Here is a 23,452-nt window from a genome sequence, read left to right as displayed (position 1 = left end):
CCCTTTTAGATTAGGAAATTCTAATCCTCAAAACCTTTGTTTACCTTCCTTACCTTTCCTTAACATTTAATAGTTATTAGAGATTTTTTTACATCTGTTTCTAGCAGTTAACTTGAGTACCTGGCCCATCTACCACAAGTAATAAAGGAGATACTGTATCTCAATCATTCTCTCCTCCCCTCCCCCCACATAACATTTCTAGATTATAATATTCTTGGCTATTCCTATTTCTTACAATTTCAGCCAAGAATATTTCTAATAAGAGTGTATACAATTAAGTAACTTTTGGGACTTAGTTGTAAATTGATCTTGACTATACTTCTTGCTGCTTTGTCATCTTGGGCATTCTCTTCTAAGCTTATCTTTACCATGTCATTAGTCTGAAAAGCTAATAATATACTTTTCTTTCTATATCTTAAATAACATTTTAGACACTTATTTTCCTTATCACCTTGAACAAGAAGGATCAGGTGATCCTTATGGAGGACTTATTCAGTTAGTAGATAATACCCAAGGGTGAAATTAGAACCCAGGATAAAGTTGAGATAGAAAATCTTTATCTTGCATTTTGAAACTATATCTTAATGAACATAAAGTTTTCTTAGAATGAGATTATAAAATTCTATATATAATCACAATGCAAAGTACCATGTTATGAGAACTAAGAGCTTGTTTTGAGTTGTTTTAATTGTATCTGGGCCTTCATTATTACATTTGTGGTTTCTTGGTGAAGATAATTAGTGTTTTGGTGTTTCCTTCTTCAACTCATCATTTTACAGATGACAAAACTGAAGCAAACAAGGTTAACTGACTTGCCCATTGTCACACAGGCAGTAAGTATCTGAGGTTAAATCTGAACTCAGGAAATTTAGTCTTTCTGACTCTAGGCCTGGTATTCTTTCCACTGTGCCAACTAGCTGCTCTGTATTTGGAGTACAGAACCTGAACTTGAATGCCTTTCCCGAGAGCTCCTCACTCTGGGCCATTGGACTAAGTTTCTCTGTATATTGGTTTCTTCATCTACATAGGATTGTATTAATGCATGGGTTATTGTGAGGATCAAATGAGATAATATCTATAAAGTACTCTGCTAACTTTAAAGTATTATGTAAATGTCAGTACTACTGAATTTTTTTTTAACATTTCATCAATAAAGGTACTTCCCTCTACCAATTCAGATTGGCATTTCAGATTACTATGTCGTTAAAGTATGTGTTAAAATCAAGACTTGAACATAGATCTTATTGACTCTGAAGCTTTGAATGTATAAGAGGACAATACTTGTGTAAAAAATGTTTTCAGTGTCATAACTGAAGACCTAAAGAAGTTATGCATTCCTCCTTCCTGCCACATCTCTTTCCCTCCTCCCAAATTCTGTCAATCACCCCCCCCCCTACCCTTGCATCACAGAATAATGGAGAAGAATATACTTCGGTAGTATAGCTATTGAGAGGATGGGTAATAAAGTATCCATATCTTGGAAAATAAAGCAAGGTATACCTAATAAAATTTTGACATAGACAAATCAGATTCCCTCACTCTTTCTCACCAAAAAACCCTTAGAAATATTTCCTAAGGAGTTCTTCCTTTCCCTGCCTTCCATAAACACGTTTTTTTTTTTCACCCGTCATTAGCCTATATGATGATCATCCTTTCTCATATTATTCACCCTATTTTCTTTCACTAATTTTTGGTTCTTGGAAGTTATATGACTATATGGCAAACCAAAATCTTTATTTTAACATTTAGAAAATAAATGAAATAGAATCTATCCAAAATTATGAAACCTTGAGCGGATATAGTAACTAAAAAACATGTACTTCATCATATTTTTTCTCCCATCGAAGGCACTCTTCATATTAATCTTATGAATTCTTCCTGTTTTGTAATCAGTATGTCATAGAATAATTAAGTCTAGTCCTAATTATTACTAGCTATGTGATCTTGGGCAAGTAATTTAACATGTGATTGTCTATTTGCCTATATACATATATATACACATATACATATATATAAATAATCTATTTAACATATAGTTTATTTATTATCTATATATATATATATACTATCTATTTAATATACATTATCTATTTAAGAATGCTGTTATGAGATGCAAATGAGAAACTGTGATTATAGATATGTACTGATTTTAATAATTTTAAAAATACTAGATTTTTGGTCCATGTAAAACATATTTTTTGGAAATATAAAGATGTATTTACCAAATTATTTTTCCTTTGCTTAAGAAAAACACAGTTTAAAACTTTCCCTTTCTTATTTCTTAAAAAAATGGCAAAAAGGGTTTATAAAGAAGGGATCACAGTAAAAATTATTTAATGATTCAAACTGTGGTCAAAAAAAGTAGGAAGAAGGAAAGGAAACTAATTGTAATGTACTTTTGGTTTGTTTTCAGAAATGTGTTTTTGAAATGTCTAGAGCCTCTTTTTCTATAATTAATGAGTTGGAGTAAGATCTTTAAAAGAACAGAATAAGTATTCAGTTTTTCAATTATTCAGTCATTTTTTTTCTTCTGTCCTTCTTTTGTAATGTAGAAGTTATAATGTTCCTTTGGAAAAGATCAAGCTCATTTTTTAAGACTTGTTGTGTGTGACCATTTCTATCTTTTGCTTTTCCATTTGTCACATATCCATTATTTTTTTTCTTTTATGACAGAATGAACATACCACATTGTCCTTTTTTGAAACCCTTGCCTTTGTGTTAGGTTCAATATTAAGTATTGGGTGCAAAGCAGAAGAGCAGTAAGGGCTATGCAATTAGGGTTTAGCGACTTTCCCAGGGCTGACACAGCAGCTAGGCAGTGTCAGATCAAATTTGAACTCGGGAACTCCTGTCTCTAGGACTGGCTCTCTAATCACCTTGCTGCCCCTGATGTTGTTTTGGTATCTGCTACTGTTACCATTTCTTGTCCTTTTTTTTGTTAATATAATGAAGTTTACAGCAAAAAGTTCTTTAAAAATACTTGTCTAGAGCAAGATATTCTTCTTTCTCAGTAGGGAAAGTAAGAATTACATGGTAGGAGAAATTGTTACTGTTTTTATTTGCCTTTGTTATCTTTATTTCTTGCTTTTACTCTATTTTCACATACCCCCAACATGACTTCTTTCTCTGCAGGTCACCATCCTTCCTGGATATTAATAAAATGGTAAATTTGTTTTAATTTGGTTCCTTGGTATATTTCAAAAGCTGGCTTCACATGAAAAATGGTCACAGTAATTCTGAAAGTCATGGAACTGCTGAGACCAAATTGTTTAGTTTTAGATTTTTTTCAGTTTAATATTTAAGGCAAAATTATTGATTTGCTTACAGATATTCCGCCAACAAGTCAAGGTGTAGATCACAAGCAAGTCCAGAGAGAATTGGGAAATGTTGTTCTGCACCTTCATAATCCTACCATACTTTCTTCTTCTTCTATTGAAGTTCATTGGACGGTAACTATTTCTTTTTTGAGCCTCATTTGAAAGCTATTTAAAATAAACTGATTTTTATTTTTAAAATTACATATTTATATGGTAATATGGGGAAATTAATATATTTATAAAACTTTAAAAACAAAAATCTAATGCTAATAACATTCACTAATAATGACTTGTTGAATGTCTCTTAGTATGTTCTAATGGTAAACTTTAATCCTTTCAAAATTAAAAGATTAACCCTGTAAATACCAACTCAGGATCATTATTCAAAATATATTTATAAAACTGTAAGCAGCGTTTTACTTTATTTTATATACAAAAGTCAATAATTTTGGCTCATATTCTCTTATCTTGACCCTCCCCAAATCTGCCAATGTTCTGTATGTGCCTTATTTTTTTAAAGTGTCTTTGCCATTAGGGGGCAGCTGGGTAGCTCAGTGGATTGAGAGGCAGGCCTAGAGATGGGTACAAATCTGGCCTCAGACACTTCCTAGCTGTGTGACCCTGGGCAAGTCACTTGACCCCCATTGCCTACCCTTACCACTCTTCTGCCTTGGAGCCAATAGACAGTATTGACTCCAAGGCGGAATGTAAGGGTTTAAAAAAAAAAGTGTCTTTGCCATTGATTAAGAAATAATAATTTCTTAGTAATTTTGCATATTTTTACGCTGTTCCAAATAAACCAGGACAGCAGTCTGGGTTCAAGGCCCTACCTCTGAGATATATATATATATATATATATATATATATATATACATATATATATTATTTATATAAATTTATTTATATATGTATGTATATATATATAAATATATACATATTATATTTCTCAAAGGATGTATAATCCTAGGTAAGTCATTTACCTTCTCAGTGCTATCTAACCCAAAGACTCTTTTTTTTTGTTTTTTTATTTTAACATTCATTTTTTAAAATTTTGAGTTCTCAGTTCTTTCCCTTCTTATAACCTCTTTTCTACCCACTAAGAACAGAAGCAGTATGATACCCATTATTATACATGTGTAGTTATAATGACTTTTATAATTTTATAATGCCATTTCCATATTAACCATGTTGCCCCCCCAAAAAAGGCAAGAAAAACAAAATGAAATTAAAATTATATTTCAATTTGGGCCGAGTTCAGTTGTCATTGTGAATGTAGATAGCATTTTTCATGACAAATCCTTTGGAATTAGCATGGATCATTGTATTGATCATAGTAGCTGAGCCTTTCACAGTTGAACATCTTTAAAATAATCTTATTATACTGTATAATGCTCTCCTGGACCTGTTCACTTTACTTTGCTTCAGTTCATATAAGTTTTCCCCATTTGATGAATATCACCTCAATTTGCAGTTCTTTGCCACCACAAAAAGAACTGTCTAGCTCGAAAATTATTAAGTTTTAGGAAAGTGTTGATCTGCATTGGTTGGGTTTCCTCATCTGTAAGTCCAATGAAATCACAGGTTCTTCAGTTAATAAGCACTATGTGCCAGTCATGTTGCTAAGCAATGGGGATAAAAAAATACAAAAAATAACCAAAACCCCAAATTCAGTCGCATGCCGCAACAAGCTCCCTTTCTCATGAAGTAGATAGCATCCAAATAGCTATATATCTACATCTCTATCTATCTGTCTGAAATAAAAAGTGTGAAGGGGAGGTAATTTCAGAGGAGGAACACTAACAGTGGAAAAGAAGGGTAGGGAAAATAGCCTATGTTAGAAGGCAGGATTAAATCCAAGTCTTAAAGTAAGCCAGGAAGCAGAGAGGGAAAACAGTCAGTGGTAAAAAGGATATGTAGTGAGAGATGGAATGTCACATGTGAAGAACAATAAGTAGGCTAGTTAGAGTATATGGAGGGAAATGCAATTGAGAAGTTAGGAAGGTTCCAGATTGTGAAAGACTTAAAATGCCAGAGAGAGTATTTTATATTTAATCTTTCAGATAATAGGGATTATTGAATTGAGGAATTAGGGTATAGTCAAATCTTAATTTGGAAGCTGCTTGAGGTGGTATGTGTGGAGGAAGACAGAAAAAATGTTATAAAGATAGAAATGGCAAGATTTGACAAAAGATTACTTACATCTGTGGGTTGAATGGGAGTGTATAGTCAAGTATGCTGTCAAGGTTGTGAGATTGGGCAATTGGGAGGATGGTGGCACTCTTGAATTTTAATATGGAAGTTCAAAGGAAGGGAACTTTCGAAGAGAAGAGGTAATGATTTCAATTTGGTCATATTGAGTTTAAAACATAGTACATTCATTTCGAGATTATCTATCCCAAAAGTTGTTCATAATATGAAATTTCACTTTAATAAAGAAGCCAGGGCTGGCATAAGAATATATACATCTGGTAATCATCTGAGTAAAAAAAAAATAATTGAACCCCATTGGAGTAGTTAAGATATATGCTGAAATAATATGTGAAATAATATAGAGAGTGAAAAGAAGACAACTCAGGGCAGGGTTTTAAGGCTTTAACCCATGATTAGGTAGCATAATGTAACTGAAGATAGAGGAAAGGAGACAGAAGAGGAGGAATCACAGATGTATCAAGAATATTTAATCAGTATCTAAGGCTGCAAAAAGTCAAATGATGAGGTCTAAGAAAGGATTTGACAATTAAGAGACGATTGGTAAGTGGAAATAATAGTTCCCGTTCAATTGCAGAGGATTTAGAAGCAAGTGAGAAGAGAGGAAATGGAGGCACCTAATATATACAGCATTCTTGAGGAGATGAGCAGAGAAGAGGAGAAATAAAGAATGATAGGTACCAGAGATATTTTGATCAAATGAAAGTTTTTTGTTTTTTTCAGAAATTAGGAAATGGTTGAGTTTTAGGCAACAGAGAAGCCAGTAGATAGGGATAGTTTAAAGAAAGAGTGAGGATAATAGATGAACCAATCAATTAGAAAAGATGGAAATAAATGGGATCCTTTGTTCATGCTGACTGATTTGCATGAGCCACCTCTTCATGTGAGATTAGAATAAAGTGGGATATGTCTTAAGTGATGTGATATGAGAAGAGTAAAATGATGAATTCTTGGTAAATGACCACAGTTTTCTCACTGAAATATGGGACAAAGTTCTCAACTCAATGGGTTGGTGCAAAGTTGATCTGGGAACCTTGAGAAGGAATTACAAAGTTTAGGAGAAATAATTTAGGGAAGCATAGAATAATTGCCTTGCTGCAGTGATAACCTTGTTGAAATTATGTAACAAGTTTTTAGTGTACCTAGTCAGCATGCTTTCATATTATTTTCTAACTTCTTTCAACAGAATGTGAATGCAAAGGAGGCAGATAATGGGAGTGCAACAGGGTTGAAAGGTGTAGAGAACAGAGTGGAACTAATTCACCCAGATGTTGAGAGAGGGAATCTAGAACATAAATGATTTATAAATGATGGCCTTTTAAAGAACAGAAGGGAAGGATGGGAGATCATATTGAGGATAAACAGCCCAGATTAGGTGTCATAAAGCATAGAGACAGATGAAATCATAAACTACAATCTGATAAAGGAATTTTGAACTTTATCAACATTGAAGTGAAACATTTATGGGTAAAAGTTCAAAGGTAGGAACCTATGTATTTATAGCTGAGGTAAAGTGGAGGAGTAGTTGAAGGGAATTGAATAGATCAAGAAACCCTTTATATGAGGACAGGTTATGTAAAGGAATTTTCATTCCTGTGAGCTAGACAATAAACTCATTGAAGGAGGATGGAGGGGTCAATAGATAATGGACTGCACAAAGTACCACAGAACTGTCACCCAGCAATAACCAGTACTAAGTATATAGCCCAAAGAGATCAGAGATAGAGGGAAAGGACCTACTTCTACAAAAATATTTATAGTGGCTCTTTTAGAATTGAAATCTATCAATTGGGGAATGGCTGAGCAAATTGTTAATTATTTAATTAAATCACATCATAAGAAGTGTTGAACAAGATAATAAAAAACACTCTGGGTAGACTTAACATGAAGTGATTCAAATTGAAAGGAGCAGAACCAGGAGAACATTATACACAGTAACAGCAATTAAGTACATTGATCAATTATGAATGACTTTTCATCGCAACAATGCAAGGATCCAAGACAACATCTAGGAATTAATGACAAAAATAGGTTAATCCCTAGCAGGAACTGATGGAATCTGAATGTAGACCAAAGCATATCATTCTTCCCTTTATTTTCTCCCTGAATTTTTCTCTAGTGTAAGCAATATGGGTCTTCTTTTACAACATGATGAACATGGAAATATGTATACTATGATAACACATAAAAGAACTATGTTATATTACCTTATGGGGAGGAAGGGAAAGAACACGGATTACAAAATGTCAGAAAATAATTATTAAAAATTGTATTGAGGGGGCAGCTGGGTAGCTCAGTGGAGTGAGAGTCAGGCCTAGAGACAGGAGGTCCTAGGTTCAAACCCGGCCTCAGCCACTTCCCAGCTGTGTGACCCTGGGCAAGTCACTTGACCCCCATTGCCCACCCTTACCAATCTTCCATCTATAAGACAATACACCGAAGTACAAGGGTTTAAAAAAAATTGTATTGACATATGTAACCTGGAAAAAAAAAAAGATAATGGTCCAGTCCATATACCTTTCCTGTTTTTAAACAAAATCCACATAGAATTAAATTTCTTTTTATAATTTTTTTTCATAGGAAATAACAATGTGATTGAACTATGGTATTCAAGTTCTTTTTTTTTTTCCAATAAGAAAGCTTGATCATTTAATTTACTATAAAAGAACACAATTCTTATGAACATTTTTACAATTTTTTATAGGTGGACCAACAATCCCAGTATATTCAAGGATACAAAATTCTCTATAGGCCCTCTGGTGCTAACCATGGAGACTCTGAGTGGCTAGTGTTTGAAGTTAGGACCCCAACAAAAAATAGTGTTGTCATCCCAGAGCTCAAAAAGGGAGTCAACTATGAAATTAAGGCTCGGCCTTTCTTTAATGAATTTCAAGGAGCAGATAGTGAAATCAAGTTTGCAAAAACCCTGGAAGAAGGCAAGTATAGTGTTGTGTGTTTGATTTTTTAATGGCATATTTGCTAGGTATTGTTTTTTTTTGTATTGAAATTGAATAAAATTATTTTTAAGTTGAAGCTGCTATTGAGCCGTTTTATTTCATTAAATTATATTCTATTGAGAAAATGTAAATGGCCCAAAGAAGAAAATAAAATGCCATAGTGGTGAATGAAATTAAGGAAGGTTGAGAATACATAAACATGCATGATAAACGTTTATATAATAGCATATCTAAATGTCACCCACATTTTAAGATATACTTTACTTTTTAAAAAATATTATACCATCTATTCAATCTTGTTTTGAGTAAACATCATATAAGAATAGTTTGTATTATTAAAATTTAATTTTCAGTGAAATATTTTTATGCCTTTGTTTTTCCTTTATTATCAAGACCAGTTTCCATACGAAAATTTTTAGGTTTTTAATATATCAGGGTATTTTTCTCTCATCCTAAAATTTGCATGAAATTTTGATTTATGTTCTGAAAACTTTGTGATAAAACTTAGGCCTTATTTCATAGTAGAATAAATTTTGACTTTTTGAGGAGATTAATAAACTAAAATTTTGGTAACAGAGATCTTTCATTCAAAGCCTACATGACAAATACGAAAAAACAATATAAAAAATTGGAAATAAAAATATGAACTCATCAGTCTAATGAAGAGTTTTAAAAATTATTGATAATGTGAAAAGAAAAAAAGATTTGTATCATAGAAATATATTTTAAAATACAGATTCTGTGTGTGTTTTAAAATTATGCTTAACCTTTTGCCTATTTTTAGAGAGTTGGTTTGTACTATAGGATAATGAAGCATTTTACTTCTTTCATGTAAACTGAAATATTTGTATGTTTTTCCTGAGAGAATAAAAAAGGGGACCCGAAGGGAAGAACTATGAATTTTTTCTGACTGCTTTGACTTGTTCATGTTTGGCCATAGATCAGGGAACCAGATTATCTAAGTCACAATATAACCTTTTTTTAAAGGCTGGTAATTCTTAAATAATTTGAGCACTCTCTGTATACAAGGAAAAAGATTTAAAACATCTAGTCTTACAAGTTACATGAATCTCAATAATTGGGGATTTGATTTTTAAATATTCCTAAAGAAACACTATATTTACATATGCACACATAAACATACATAAACACATGTATTTATTTTTTTATTCATTCAGCACCAAGTGCTCCACCCCAGAGTGTAACAATATCAAAGAATGATGGAAATGGAACTGCAATTCTAGTAACTTGGCAGCCACCCCCAGAAGATACCCAAAATGGAATGGTCCAAGAGTATAAGGTAAGAGATTCACTGAATAGGGACAAAAATGTTGGTTAACTTTTTTGTGGATACTTGGCTCCATCTGCTGGTGTGAAGAAAAACATGTAAAAATGAAGTTTCACATTTACTCAGGAATTCTTTTGTAGAGATTATACTTAACATTTATTAAGGATCAGTTAATTAAAAGTCACAGATCTATCCTGAGCTAAAAATTTTGGGTTTTTTTCCAAAGAGTTAAAATATGTATTTTCAGACTAGAAGAAGGAATCAAATTTCCCAGATAACTGGTAGAACAAGGTTCATTAACTTTCCTTTTAAAAATCTCTCACTTTTTCAGATATTTTTTCTTTGTGGATACTATCATGCCAGGATTATAGTAATTTAATCTTTTCTGTTGTTGTCAATTAATTAGTTAATTAATTTAGAATATTTTTCCATAGTTACATGATTCATGATTTTTCCCACCCTTATTACATTCCCCCTCCTGGAGCTGACAAGCAGTTTCACTGGGTTATACATGTGTCATTGTTCAAAACCTATTTCCATATTATTCATATCTGCAATAGAGTGATCTTTTAAAGCCAAAACCCCAATTATATCCCCACTGAACCACGTGATCAAGCATATGTTTTTCTTCCATTTCTATTCCCACAGTTCTTTCTCCGAATGTGAATAGTGTTTCTTCTTATAAGTTCCTCCGTATTGTCCTGTATCATTGCATTGTTGCTAGTAGAAAAGTCTGTTACATTCGATTATGCCGCAGTGTATCAGTCTCTGTGTACAATGTTCTCCTGGTTCTGCTCCTTTTGTTCTGCATCAATTCCTGGAGGTCTTTCCAATTTACATGGAATTCCTCCACTTCAACATTCCTTTCAGCACAATAGTATTCCATCACCACCAGATACCACAATTTGTTCAGCCATTCCCCAGTCAGTGGACACCCCTTCATGTTCCAATTTTTTGCTATCACAAAGAGTGTGGCTATAAATATTTTTGTACAAGTGTTATTGTCTCTTTGGGGTACAAACTCAGCAGTGGTATGACTCGATCAAAGGATAGACTTTCTTTTAAAGCCCTTTGCTCATATTTCCAGCTGACCCTCCAGAATGATTAGATCAGTTCACAAGTCCACCAGCAATGCATTAATGTCCCAACATTTATTACTTTCCTTTGCTGTCATGTTAGCCAATCTGCTAGGTGTGAGGTGGTACCTCAGAGTTGTTTTGATTTGCATTCCTTTAATTATAAGAGATTTAGAACACTTTTTTCATGTGCTTATTGATAGTTTTGATTTCTTTATCTGAAAATTGCCTATTCATGTCCCTTGACCATTTGTCAATTGGGGAAAGGCTTGATTTTTTTTTATAAATTTGACTTAGTTTCTTATATAGTTTTTGGAAATTAAACCTTTGTCAGAGAGTTTTATTTAAAAAATTTTTCCCAGTTTATTGCTTTCCTTCTAATTTTGGTTACATTGGTTTTGTTTGTACAAAACCTTTTTAATTTGATATAGTCAAAATCATTCATTTTACTTTTTGTTATCTTCTCTATCTCTTGTTTGATCTTAAATTTCTTTCTTTTCCATTGATTTTTGTATACTCCTTTAATCTCATAAATTATGACTAATCCTTAGATCTGCATCTTAACATAAAAAATTATGACAATAATGACTTTTAAAAAACAATATTCTAAAAATTCAATTATATTTTACTAATTTTGAGGTGAAAGCATGGTTAACATTTTCTGTTATATAACTCATTTTATATATGATACATTTCCCAACATTTAAGATAGATCTAACTAACATTAATATATGTCTTTCAAAATCAATAACCATTTCTAGAATTAGAAATTCCAATCTTGACACTGTCATTTATTATGTGTTTGATCTTATGTGTTTGACAGCATGTCACTTTTTGAAGCCTCTATTTCCTTATTTGTAAAATAAAGGAATTAAATTAGATGATCTCTATCTATAATATATACATTTAGCAAATGTTTTTAAGATTTGCCATGATGATTAAAGTAGAAAATCATAAAATATTAATTAATAGAAAATCAAAGAAGAATAAAAGTTTAAGGTCTAGAAGGAACTTTCAAAATCAGCTAATCATCTCAAATTACAGATAAGAAAACAAGCTGAAAAGGAATTAAATGACTTGCTCAAGGTCACACAGCTAGAAAATGATAAAGCCATAACTAAAACCTTATGACATTTTCCTTGAGATTCATAATAAATTGATTGTTCCTTCAGATGAATATTGTTATCATTCCACCCTAGCATGATTCCAATAGCAATCTGTTAGTTAAAACCTTTTTATTTAAACTTTTATTTTTAAACCTCATGAACATATTTAAAAAGTCATTTGCTTCAGTAAATGAAATAGACTTAAAAATAGAATTTTCAGTTATTTAGAATTTTATGTACCTTATTCTTTGTTATTTAATCACTTGGACTAAGAGTTCGGAAAAGTTAGTTCCTTAAATTTTGCAAATCTCTTTCCCTTTTGATACCTCTCTCATCATTATACAATTCAAGAGTCATTACTGATTCATTAATTACTTTTTGAATACCCTTAGTGTTGAGAGCCATTGGATGTTGAGAGCCATTGGAGAAAGAGGATCAAATTTAGGGCCTGTTATCTGGATTCCCTATGTGACCAATCCAGGCTGAGGCAGTCTTTGTGTTTGGTTCTGGTCACCTGAGCCCTGAAAAGCTCTGGTACCAGCAGGTAGGTTAATCCAAAAACAACTTGATCCCTCCAAAAGGCTATTAGGAGTCATTTAGAGAAACAAAGTCTGTAATAGATATTTTATCTGGATCCCATTACAAAATCATTGGCAAGTAAAACTGTGTGTATGATTTTTCTGCACTGCATCTCAGGATGCAGACAGAATGGGCCATCTAAGATAAAAATATGAGGCTCCTCTTTTGACTCAATATTAGATCCCTACCTTTCTTAATATTCTTATTGGAAAGCTTTGAGTCTTTAGCAGACCAGCATCTATTGAGTTAATGATTCCTCTCTTTGATAATTAAGAAGCCTGAACCCTAACAAACATTACTTAGATAAGACTGCATACTTAGTTTAGACTGGAGCCTTTAGTCTGGACTTTAATTGACTAGGTGCAAACCTATAATCCAGGGGGACAGAACTCAATTAGTGAGCATCTCCATAAATATTTCCGCTCCCAGAATTATCCCCTACTAATTGATGATTAGAATTTGGCCATTGTCTTTGTACTTATACCTTTACTCGTTAGACTTTAATGGGTTGTGTATGATTTGTTACCACTTCACAGCTATGACTCTTTCTTTGTGTTCTTTGTTTGAAACCGGTATAAAATAAAGTACAAATCCCATTACGTTAGGGCAGCATGGGCTAACCGCTAGTCTGGTTGTTCTCATTTTTCTTTTTCCTGTTTTAACAATCCAATGTTGTAAAACGCCACTCAGAACCCTTACCATATAGAGGCTAGTTCTCTATACCTTAGCTTTATAATCCTATCATAAGCAACTTATAGATATACCCTGAGTCCTGGAAATACCTTTTAAGAAGGTAAATGAGAAGGCATAAGTTTGTGACTGTTTTCTTATTTAACGTGAAAATTGCCACATTAGGTATTGTAAAAAGTGATGAGGTGATGTAAAAGAAAGGCCTTGGTAGAAAATCCAAATATACACAGGGCATGGGTATGATCTGAAGACAAGGCAGTTGAGAGGGAATTTGCAAGAAGATATCATTTTTTCTATTTAATTTTCGAATTACTTGCATTTCTATTTCCCACTTTTCTGCCCATTTTTTTATCTGTTTTACTTAGTTCTCAAACTCCATTTTGGGTTCCTCAAGAGCTTGTGACCAGTTTCCATTTTATTTTGGAAAGTTTGGATGTATTTGCTTGTTTGTCTCTCTCTACTGCCACCTCAGAACCCTGCTCCTTTTCTTCATAAAAGTTATACAGGGTCAGAGGCTTTCTCTGTTGTTTATTTCTTTTGGTACTTTTGGATTGCAGTTCCTTCACATTGGTAGCCATTGCTGTGCTCGTTTTTTTCTCTGTATTACCTTGGGTTCTCAGCCAGAAGTCAGTGAGGTGGGCAGGCAGTTCTTGATGTAGGACTTCAAAGAGTCTTGTCCTAAGGCTATTTTTCCAATCTTTGTTGCATTTGTTGTAGCCAGCCTGGGTCTTCCCTCTCTAGATGCTCCTCAGCCTCAGGTCTCAAGTCTTAAGTGCCAAGGCTCTGTGCTGCCCTCAGGGGTAAGACTGTGGCGCCCTAAGCCAGCTCCCAAGAATTTAAAGATTGCCCAGGCCCTCTCAGACTCTGGCCCTGTAGGTGGTTTGGGGGAGGAGTTATCAGCTTGCTCTTTGGTAGGACTAGTTTTACCCCTTTATAGCGGAAATGCCCCAAAGCTGCCTACCTTCAAGGCTATGCCCCTTGGCAGAGCCCTTTCACTTGTCTGATTTTGATTGTTGTCCTTTTGTGAGGCTTTGTATGAGTCAGTTGTGAGGAGAATGTGGCCCTTCCTTCTACTCTGCCACCATCTTAGCCCTGAAGTCCCTCTATTTAATTTAAAAACTGTTTATTATGAACTTAACCACAAATAACATAGCTTATCTTTTTCTTAAAGTAGATTAAAAGTAATGTGATAGGGGGCAGCTGGATGGCTTGGTTGATTGAGAACCAGTACTAGCGACTGGAGGTCCCAAGTTCAAATCTGGCCTCAGATACTTCCTAGCTATGTGACCCTGAGCAAGTCATTTGACCCCTATTGCCTAACCCTTACCACTCTTCTGTCTTGGAACCAATAGAGAGTATTGATTCTAAGACAGAAGATATGGTTTAAAAAAAAAAGTATTGTGATAGTGACAAAACATATCTGGTTTTCTTTGCTCCATCTGAACTTTCTTCTGCTATTTTTAATACATTTTATTTCATCGATGTTCCTTTCTTTTCTTTAATTTGCCTTTCTATCTGAAGCAAAACAGTCAACATATTTCCAACATATGGTGACATATGTCTTGTTCTGCAACTTTTGCCCATCACCTCTTTATGAAAAATGCTTCATCATCAACCTTCTGTAGTTATGACTGATCACGGCATTGTTCAATTACACAGTATAAAGTTTTTTTCCTTTGTATTATTGTCGTCATTGTGCAAAATTTTCCCCTGGTTTCTATTCACTTGACTCTTATCAGTTCATATAAGTCTTTTTACATTTCTTTAAATGCATTTCATCATCTCTTAAATTATAATTATATCCTATGCCCTAATTTCATTAACCACACCCTAATTTATTGACTTTGCCAACAGCTAATTAACAAGAAGTGCTGCTATAATTTTTAATATGTACCTATACTTATATGTATTTATGAATATGTGTGTATAAATGCCTTTTCTCTGCCTGCAGTTTCTTTAAATAATAATAGCTAACATTTATACAGGATTTATTATGTGTCAGACACTGTACTAAGTGCCACAAATATCATCTCATTTGATCCTCAAAACAACCTTGGAAGGTAGGTGCTATTATTAACCTCATTTTACAATCCAGGAAACTGAGGCAAGCAAAAGCAAAAACTGAGGCCAGCACCACCCAGTTAATAAGAAACTGAGGCCAAATTTGAATGCAGATTTTCCTGACTCCAGGCCCAGGTCTTTATTTGCTGTTCCTTCTAGTTCCCTCAATAAAAGCTTTGATATGCTTGCTACATCAAAATAAAGCTACGATTTAGTCAGTTAGAGAGGTTATATTGTTCCCAAGTGATTTTCAGATTGATCGGACTATTTCACAGCTCCATCAGTGCATTAATAAGATTGTCCTCCCAGTCTCATATCATTTTTCTTCAGTTATTGCCTATAGATAGAATTTTAGAATTCATTTCTCATTAATTATTTCCTTCATTAATAGTGATGGAGCATTTTTTTCATATGATTGATGATTGCCTACATTTCTTTTTTTTTTTTAAATGGCTGTTCACATCCTTTGCGAATGCCATTTATTTCTTACACATTTGTATAAATTCCTTATATGTCATAGTTATTAAACTACGATTAGTCAGAGAAATTTGCTGTCCCTTTTTACTATTTTGTTGCTTCCCTTGATTCTACTGTATGTAAAAATACCATATGTACAAAAACGTAGCATATATGCAATATATTTGTAATCATAATACTAGCAATAATAGCTAGTAAATATGTAGGACTTCATGGGTTACAAAGCACTTTACAAATATCTCATTTCATCCTCATAATCATTCTGAGAGGAAGATGCTATTTTCCCAACTTTACATATGAGGAACCAAGACTAAGAGAAATTAAATGACTTGCCTGAGATTGCTCAAATTATAAATGTCTAAAGTTGGATCTGTACTGTATTCACTGTGCCTCTTTATTGTTTTTAGTTAGCATGTTCTTACTCACTGTAATCAGATTTTGTTTTTTTGAAGGAAGATTCTTCTAAGAAGCAGTGTGCTATAGAGAAGAAAAAGTTAGCTACCTTTCAGTCAAAAGAGCTCATATCTTCATCTGAAATTAGCATAAAAGTACAGAATGAAAGATAATTTCAAGGATTTTGAGATGTAGAGTAGGATAGAAAGAACTCATGGTTTCTTTTTTTCTCTGCAAAGTAATAATCTCCATGGGGAGTATGATACAGAGTCAACCAGGGAAATGTTAAATAATAGAATAAAAAGAAGTTCAAAATCTCTGCTTTTAAATGCATATTCACACTTTTCAAGTTTATTTCCAAGCTGTTCAGTAGCAAGATGCTATGGCTCAGCTGCTAGAAAATGGTACTTTAAAATCTAATTTTTTCTTAATGAGAAAAAAAATTTAAGATTTAAAGTGAAAATGTTTCAACTTTCATGTAAAAATACGATGACTTAGTCCCAATCTCCCCCTGCCAAAAGAAATGCAAAAGGGTCTCTTACATTTATGGTCCAATTTCTTAACTTCTTGGTCAATTTAAAAGAATAAAATGCCTTTCAGATGCTGATTGATTGGAACAAATCATTTTATGAGTGGAAAAAAATCTTCACAAACAACTTTTTATTTCAAATCAATCAGACCTTAAACTAAAGAACTAGATTCATGCATTCAAAATACATTAAAAATATAACGTTTGTAATAACCAAATGATCTTTTTTTATAAAAAGGAATTATACAGGTTCTGATTCATTCACTTATTTCTGACAACAGCATGCATTAAGTCTTTCACCACTTCAAATTCCATTATTTAACAGAAAGCTCTTCAGATGATTATATATACATGCATATATATATACATATATATATATAATGTGTGTGTGTAACACTTTATTTCTTGAACCTTAACCATATCATTAAATAACATATCAACATTTTTTGCAATACAAAATTATTCTTTAAAATCTTCATGCAATTTAGTTACTGAAATTCATACCTTAATTAATTTTCAGAAACTGAGACCATATCATTTCCCAGTTCAGATATTGAATCCAAACTTTATTTGCAAATGTGCAAGAATTTTTTTCAGCTTTATATATTTTCTCAAGACAAACATATCTCTTTTCCATTTAGTTGCTTTTTTTTTTGATTACTGAATCTATTTGTAGTTTTTGTCTCTAAGTTATGCTGTTATGTTCAGTGGTGGTAACATTTTCTTATTGGTAATGAATTTGAAGGTAGTAGAAGCTAGAGAAAGTTCTCGTAATGATTACTCTTTTCGTGATCACTACATTTGAAACCTTACACTGAAATTTATATCAACGTTTCTTAAAGACTTTTTTAAAGATCCTTGGTTTTTACTATTTTATTTAAATTAGTTATATGTAAAAGTGACTTTCTGTAATGAAGACCTATTCAAGTAATTCATCATAACAGTGGAGGTGATCCCATTTCTTATATGCCATGCCTGAAGAGCACAGGCTCTGGCATGTCCTAGCAGGCCTGAGAGACTTGAAAAGGAGGTGCAATAACAGCATTTGGTTGTCATCTGTCAGTATCAGAGGTTTCATTCACCAGAGAACTGGCATGAAACTCCCCAGTAAAGGTTGAAAAGAAGTTTCTACAAAGATGAAATGAAAAATATTCCAAATAGAGGAGTTATAATTTAATGGTTGTAATCCAATAGTATTATCATCTTCAATACAAAGATTAGCATATCATCATGATTTTGGCAGGCCAGTATTAGAACCATTGCCACCACTATCATTAAATTGGGGTAGCACCATTAATACCTATTTCAAATATATATAAATATGTACATACATATATGTATATACACAAAATATGTGTGTAAGCATATCCATATATACATTTCATGTATATATGTATATGTGAATACACATGAATATCCTTTATGATCACCTAATTCTAAACATACATAGGTTTATGTGTACACATATATACACATGTGCATATGCATATTTGCATACATATAGTTAAATATCATTTTGTATTTAGAGATAAAAGGTGATCTTGGAAGTTTTCTGTTCTACCCTAATCATTTTACATTTAAGAACTTGAGGCTGAAGGAGAGGAAAAGTGGAGCTAGGCCATACTGCCATTCATTCAGTCCACAAGCATTATTTTTTTTTCATTGTTAAAAACTCACTTCCATATTATTATTTGCAATGGAGTGATCATTTAAAAACAACATCCCCAATCATATATACATCGAACCATGTAATCAATCATATGTTTTTCTTCTGTATTTCTAATTCCACAGTCTTTTTTTGGATGTAGAGAGAGTTCTTTCTCATAAGTCCCTCAGAATTGTCCTGGATCATTACATTGCTGCTAGTAGGGAAGTCCATTACATTCAATTGTGCCACAGTATATCAATCTCTGTGTACAGCATTCTCCTGGTTCTGCTCCTTTCACTCTGCATCCATTCCTGGAGGTCTTTCCAGTTCACATGGAATTCCTCCACTTCATCATTCCTTTTAGCACAATAGTATTCCATCACCATCAGATACCATGATTTGTTCAAGCATTCCCCAATCAATGGACATCCCCTCATTTTAGAGTTTTTTGCCACTAGAAAGATCATGGCTATAAATATTTTCGTGTATGTATTTTTCCCCATTACCTCTTTGGGGTACAAATACAGCTATGGCTGGATCAAAGGGCAGGCAGTCTTTTAAATCCCTTTGGGTATAATTCCAAATGCCTTCCAGAATGGTTGGATCAATTCATAATTCCATTAACAGTTCATTAATGTCACAATTTTGCCACATCCCCTTCAATATTTATTACTTTCCTTTGCTGTCATATTGGCCAGTCAGCTAGGTATGAGGTGGTACCTCAGAGTTGTTTTGATTTGCATTTCTCTAATTATGAGAGATTTAGAACACTTTTTCATGTGTTTATCGATAGTTTTGATTTCTTTATCTGAAAACTGCCTATTCATGTCCCTTGCCCATTTATCAATTTGGGAATGGCTTGATATTTTGTAGAATTGATTTAGTTCCTTACAGATTTGAGAAATTAGACCTTTGTCAGAGGTTTTTGTAATAAAGATATTTTACCAATTTATTGCTTCTCTTCTAATATTGGTTGCATTGGTTTTGTTTGTTCAAAGCCTTTTTAATTTAATGTAATTAAAGTTATTCCTTTTACATTTTGTAATATTCTCTATCTCTTGCTTGGTCTTAAATTCTTTCCTTTTCCATAGATCTGACAGGTATACTATTCTATGCTCACCTAATTTACTTATAATTTCGGATATTTAAGTCACTTATCTTGGTATAAGCTGTGAGATATTGATCTAAATCTCTTCCATACTTTTTCCATTTTTCCCAGCAGTTTTTGTCAAATAGTGAGTTATTGTCCCCAAATCTGGAATCTTTGGGTTTATCATATACTATCTTGCTGAGGTCATTTACCTGAAGTCTGTTCCATTGATCCTCCCTTCTGTCTCTTAGCCAGTACCATAGTATAGTTTAAGATCTGGTAGTGTTAGGCCCCATCATTCACATTTTTATCGATAGTTCTCTTGACATTCTTGATCTTTTGTTCTTCCAAATGAACTTTATTATAACTTTTTCTAATTCAATAAAATTTTTTCTTGATAATATGATAGGTATGCCACTAAATAAGTAAATTAATTTAGGTAGCATTGTCATTTTTATTATATTAACTCATCCTACCCAAGAGCAATTCATGTTTTCCCAATTATTTAGATCTAGTTTTAATTGTGTTGAAAGTGTTTTATAGTTGTGTTCATATAATTCCTGTGTTTGTCTTGGCAGATAGATTCCTAAATATTTTATATTGTTTAGTGTGATTTTAAATGGAATTTTTCTTTCTAACTCTTGCTGCTGAGTTGCATTGGAAATACATAGAAATGCTGGTGATTTATGTAGGTTTACTTTGTATCCTGCAACTTTGCTAAAGTTGTTGATTATTTCCACTACCTTTTTAGTTGATTCTCTAGGATTCTTTAAGTGGACCATCATATCATCTGCAAAGAGTGATAGATTAGTGTCCTACTTTAATCCCTTCAATTTCTTTTTCTTCTCTAATTGCTACCACTAGCATTTCTAGTACAATGTTAAATGATAGAGGTGATAATGGGCATGCTTGCTTTTCTCCTGATCTCATTGGTAAGACTTCTAACTTATCCCCTTTGCAGAAGATGCTTGCTGATGGTTTCAAAATATATACCGTTTTATTATTTTTAGGAAAGGTCCATATATTCCTGTACTTTCTAGTATTTTTAGTAGAAACGAATGTTATATTTTGTCATAGGCTTTTTCTGAATCTATTGAGATAATCATGTGATTTGTTGGTTCAGTTGTTGATATGGTCAATTATATGGATGGTTTTCCTCATATTAAAGCATCCTTTCATTCCTGGTATAAATCCCACCTGTTCATACTGAATAATCCTCGTGATCATTTGCTGGAGTCTTTTTGATAGTGTTCTATATAAGTTTTTGCATCTATTTACATTAAGGAGATTGGTTGGTAATTTTCTTTCTCTGTTTTTGGTCTGCCTAGCTTTGGAATCAGTACCATATTTGTGTTATAAAAGGAATTTGGTAAAATTCATTTTTTGCTTATTTTGTCAAATAGTTTGTGTAGTATTGGGATAATCTGGCCCTGGGGATTTTTTCTTAGGGACTTCTGTGTTGGCTCATTCAATTTCTTTTTCTGATATTGGATTATTTAAGTATTCTATTTCTTCTTCTGTTACTCTAGGCAATTTATATTTTTGTAAATATTAATTCCATATCATCTGGATTGCTGTACTTATTGCTATATAATTGGGCAAAATAGTTCTTAATAATTGCCTTAATTTCCTCTTCATTAGAGGTGAGGCCACCCTTTTCAACTTTGATACTGTTAATTTGGTTTTCTTCTTTTATTTTTTATTAGATTAACCAGTATTTTATCTATTTGATTTTTCAAAGTACCAGCTCCTAATCTTATTTATTAGTTCAATAGTTCTTTTACTTTCAATTTTATTAATTTCTCCTTTGATTTTTAGTATTTCCAATTTAGTTTTTATCTGAGGAGTTTTGATTTGTTCTCTTTCTAGTGTTTTAAGTTGTATGTCCAATTAATTGACCTCTTCCCTCTATTATTTGTTGATATATACACTCCAGGATATAAATTCTCCCCTGAGTACTCCTTTGGCTATATCCCATAGATTTTGATATGTTGTTTCCTCATTGTCATTCTCTTTAATGAAGTTTGTAATTATTTCTTTGATTTGTTCTTTTTTTTTAAGAATTAGATTATTAGGTTTTCTATTAATTTTAATATTTTAATTTTCAAATTAAAATTAATAAATCAATAAATTATTATAGAATAATCAATTAAGTGTCCAAATGGCCACTCTATTATTTATTTAATCATCTTGCCAGCCAATTAATTATTTAATTAGTTGGTCACAGCTGGTCCCATAAATTAATTAATTAATGAAGATGTGGTAAAATTAATAATATAAATTAATAGGCAATATTAATAATTCAATATAATATGTATTCTATATTTACTATAGTATAAATTAACATGATAATAAAATATCAATAAAATCTATAACTAATGATAAAAATTAAGATTAATAAAGACAAAATTAATAAAAGTAATGTTAATAAAATTAATTAAATTTAATCTGCCTTTTTATAAGCCCTTATTGATTATGATTTTTATTGCATTACGGTCTGAAAAATTCATTCATTATTTCTGCTTCCCTACATTTGCTTGCAATGTTTTCTTGCCCTAGTAAATGGTCAGTCTTAGTATATGTGCCATATGCTGCAATTTTCTTGTTTTAGTTCATGTGCCTATATTTCCAGATGACCTATTTTTTTAAAGTTAATTTTCCCAATTTCCTCCAGCCCCTCTTAATTGATTTTTGAATTGTGTTTTGTGTTCTTCCAAAGCCTGAGTTCATTTTGTTGAAGTTCCTGAGTTTTTTCTTGGTATTCCTTGGTCTCTGTTCCGTTCCATTTGTTCTTTGTTCATTACCTGAATAGAAGCTGTCTATTGTAATTTCTTTTTTCTTTTTCTATTTTTTACTCATATATTTTTTCTTTTTTCCCCTGTCCTTATTGACTGTATTCTTGTTTCTCTATTTTTTGTTTGTGCTTTTCTGCCCTGAAGGGGCTTCTTCTCTGCTCTGCTGATTAACTGGATTAGGCTGATGGACCTGATCTGTTGTATTAATGTGCCTTAAGGTCAGATCTTCTCCAGCTGCCAACAGAAGCTGAAGGTGAAAGTGAAGGTGTGGAGGCTGAAGGTAGTTGCCCACATCCTCCTCTCTTCCTTTCTGCCAGCCACCTCCCTGCAAGCTCCCCAGTCAGAGAGCCCTGAGCTTCCTGTGCTGTCTGTTATGGTTTAAGCATTCACCCTGGAACCCCACCCAGACCTATTCTTACTGTGGGCCTCAGTGTTGATGGGGAAGGGGTGTTGGAGATTGAGTTTTTCTGCCCTCAGGAGGTTTCTTTTCTGCACTATTGATAGACTGGATTAAGCATTTGAGCTGATCTGCATAGCTAAATGTACCCTGAGGCCAAAGCTTCTAGAGTCAGAAGCCGGAGATAACTGCCCTCCTCCCTGCCCCTCTCCTCCAGCTGCCAACTGTGGTCAGGATCCTGAGCCTGGAGTAGCTGTGGTAGCAAGACACTACCTCTGGACTGTAGCTTTTATGGTGAGATTCTAGCAACTGCTGGAGTCTCAGCACAGTAGGTGGGGGAGGGCTCCTGGGACCTTCCTTTTTTCTTTTTCTTAAACCAGAAAATTCAACCTTCTTTGCATACCTTTTAAGTTGAATTAAGCAGTAGTATCCCCCACTTCCTGTCATTATATTGGTTTTCTGCCCCCCTTGAATGTTTTGATTGGTGTGGAAGGATTTTCATAGAGGATTTGACTTCTAAGCCACCATCTTGACTCCACCCCATAAGCATCTTAATGAAAGCAATGATGGTCCCTTACAATTAATACTCTAGCCACTAATTAATTTCCTAGTGCTTGTTGCCTGACATAGTACCTATTAAGCATCCAGTTAATGCTCCTTCCCTTTCCTTCCCTTCCCTGCCCTTCCCTTCCCTGCCCTGCCCTGCCCTTGCCCTTGCCATCCCTTTCCCCTTCCCTTTTTCCTTTCCCTTTTTCCTTTCCCTTCTTTCTTTCTTCCTTCCTTTCTTTCTTCCTTTCTTTCTTTCATTCTTTCCCTTCCTTCCTTCCTTCCTTCTTTCCTT

The 23,452-nt window shown here is 33.2% G+C and overlaps 1 protein-coding gene across 1 annotated transcript in view; it reads left to right on the top strand.

The window, feature by feature from the left end:
- The window catches only part of ROBO1 (roundabout guidance receptor 1), a 1,014,586-nt gene that overhangs the window by 897,427 nt on the left and 93,707 nt on the right, over nt 1–23,452 (top strand). The window contains exons 15-17 of the mRNA XM_044670323.1: nt 3,328–3,449; nt 8,230–8,461; nt 9,661–9,782. Coding sequence (XP_044526258.1) covers nt 3,328–3,449; nt 8,230–8,461; nt 9,661–9,782 — 476 coding nt within the window. The remainder of the gene's footprint in view (nt 1–3,327; nt 3,450–8,229; nt 8,462–9,660; nt 9,783–23,452) is intronic.

This window comes from Gracilinanus agilis, chromosome 3 (assembly GCF_016433145.1).
Source record: "Gracilinanus agilis isolate LMUSP501 chromosome 3, AgileGrace, whole genome shotgun sequence".
Taxonomy (NCBI): Eukaryota; Metazoa; Chordata; class Mammalia; order Didelphimorphia; family Didelphidae; genus Gracilinanus; species Gracilinanus agilis.
Note: the sequence above shows the minus strand (reverse complement) of the source record. Positions and strands in the feature narration are given on the sequence as shown.